The 1027-nt window shown below is 42.0% G+C and overlaps 1 protein-coding gene across 1 annotated transcript; it reads right to left on the bottom strand.

Moving 5' to 3' along the window:
- LOC105098021 (olfactory receptor 52A5) lies at positions 1-1027 on the bottom strand. The gene has a single exon (XM_031459379.2). It carries the CDS (start codon positions 1025-1027, stop codon positions 71-73), a length of 957 nt encoding a protein of 318 aa, XP_031315239.2. The 3' UTR covers positions 1-70.

The following is a 1027-nucleotide window of genomic DNA, read 5'->3' as shown; positions in this document are numbered from 1 at the left end:
CAAGTTATAGCTTTTCATCATATCCAGGTTGTAACTTTGAACCAACCTAAAATTTCTATAGAAGGAGTCACTAATGATCAAGATGTCTTTTGGAGAAGAACATTTTCAGGACATGATCGCGAATTTGTTTAGTCTTCACTCCATAAACAATAGGATTGAGAAAAGGTGGGACTAGCAGGTAAAGGTTAGATAAAAGGATATGAACATAGGGTGGTATGTGAGAACCAAACCTATGTGTGAAGAAAGAGAAGAAGGCAAGGAGATAGAACTGTAGGAAGACACAGATGTGGGCTATGCATGTATTAAAGGCTTTGATTCGTGCCTCCTTCTGGGGCAGTTGAAAGACAGTGATAAAGATTTGAACATAAGACAAAGTGATAAAAATTATGTCAAACCCTAAGATAGTGAAGGCAACAAAAAGACCATATATCTTGTTGATCCGGACATCTTCAGTAGCCAGCTTCACAAGGGCCATGTGCTCACAATAGGAGTGGGAGATGATGGTAGTTCGGTAGTGTTTAAGATGACATTTGATAAGCGCTATGGATGGTGCTATAAGAATGGCAGCCCTGAGTATCACCCCAACTCCAATGTGAGTCAAGAGTTGTCGAGAGAAGACAGTAGCATGTCTCAAGGGGTTACAGATGGCCACATAGCGATCTAGGGCCATCGCCAGCAGGACACCTGATTCAATTGCCTGGAATGAGTGAATAAGCCACATTTGGAGAAGACAGGCTTCAAAAGAAATCTCTGGCACATGAAACCAGAAGATGCCTAACATTTTGGGGAGAATACAGGTACTAAGTGCAATGTCTGTGGCCCCCAACATGGCCAAAAAAATGTACATAGGACTATGGAGGCTGTTTTCATATTTGATTATAACTAAAATTAGGGAATTCCCAATTACAGCAATAAGGTACATGGCGCAGAATGGAATCCCGATCCAACACTGCACTGACTCCAGTCCAGGAATCCCGACGAGCGTTAGTACAGAAGGCATGAAGACAGAGCCATTGAATATGAGCAT

Source organism: Camelus dromedarius, chromosome 12, assembly GCF_036321535.1.
Source record: "Camelus dromedarius isolate mCamDro1 chromosome 12, mCamDro1.pat, whole genome shotgun sequence".
In the NCBI taxonomy this organism is placed as follows: Eukaryota; Metazoa; Chordata; class Mammalia; order Artiodactyla; family Camelidae; genus Camelus; species Camelus dromedarius.
The sequence above is the reverse complement of the archived record's forward strand: the minus strand, read 5'-3'. Positions and strand labels throughout refer to the sequence as shown.

What these genes read in the sequence shown, in the direction of transcription:
- LOC105098021 (XM_031459379.2), bottom strand. Translation starts at nt 1,027, where the DNA reads ATGCTCATATTCAATGGCTCTGTCTTCATGCCTTCTGTACTAACGCTC.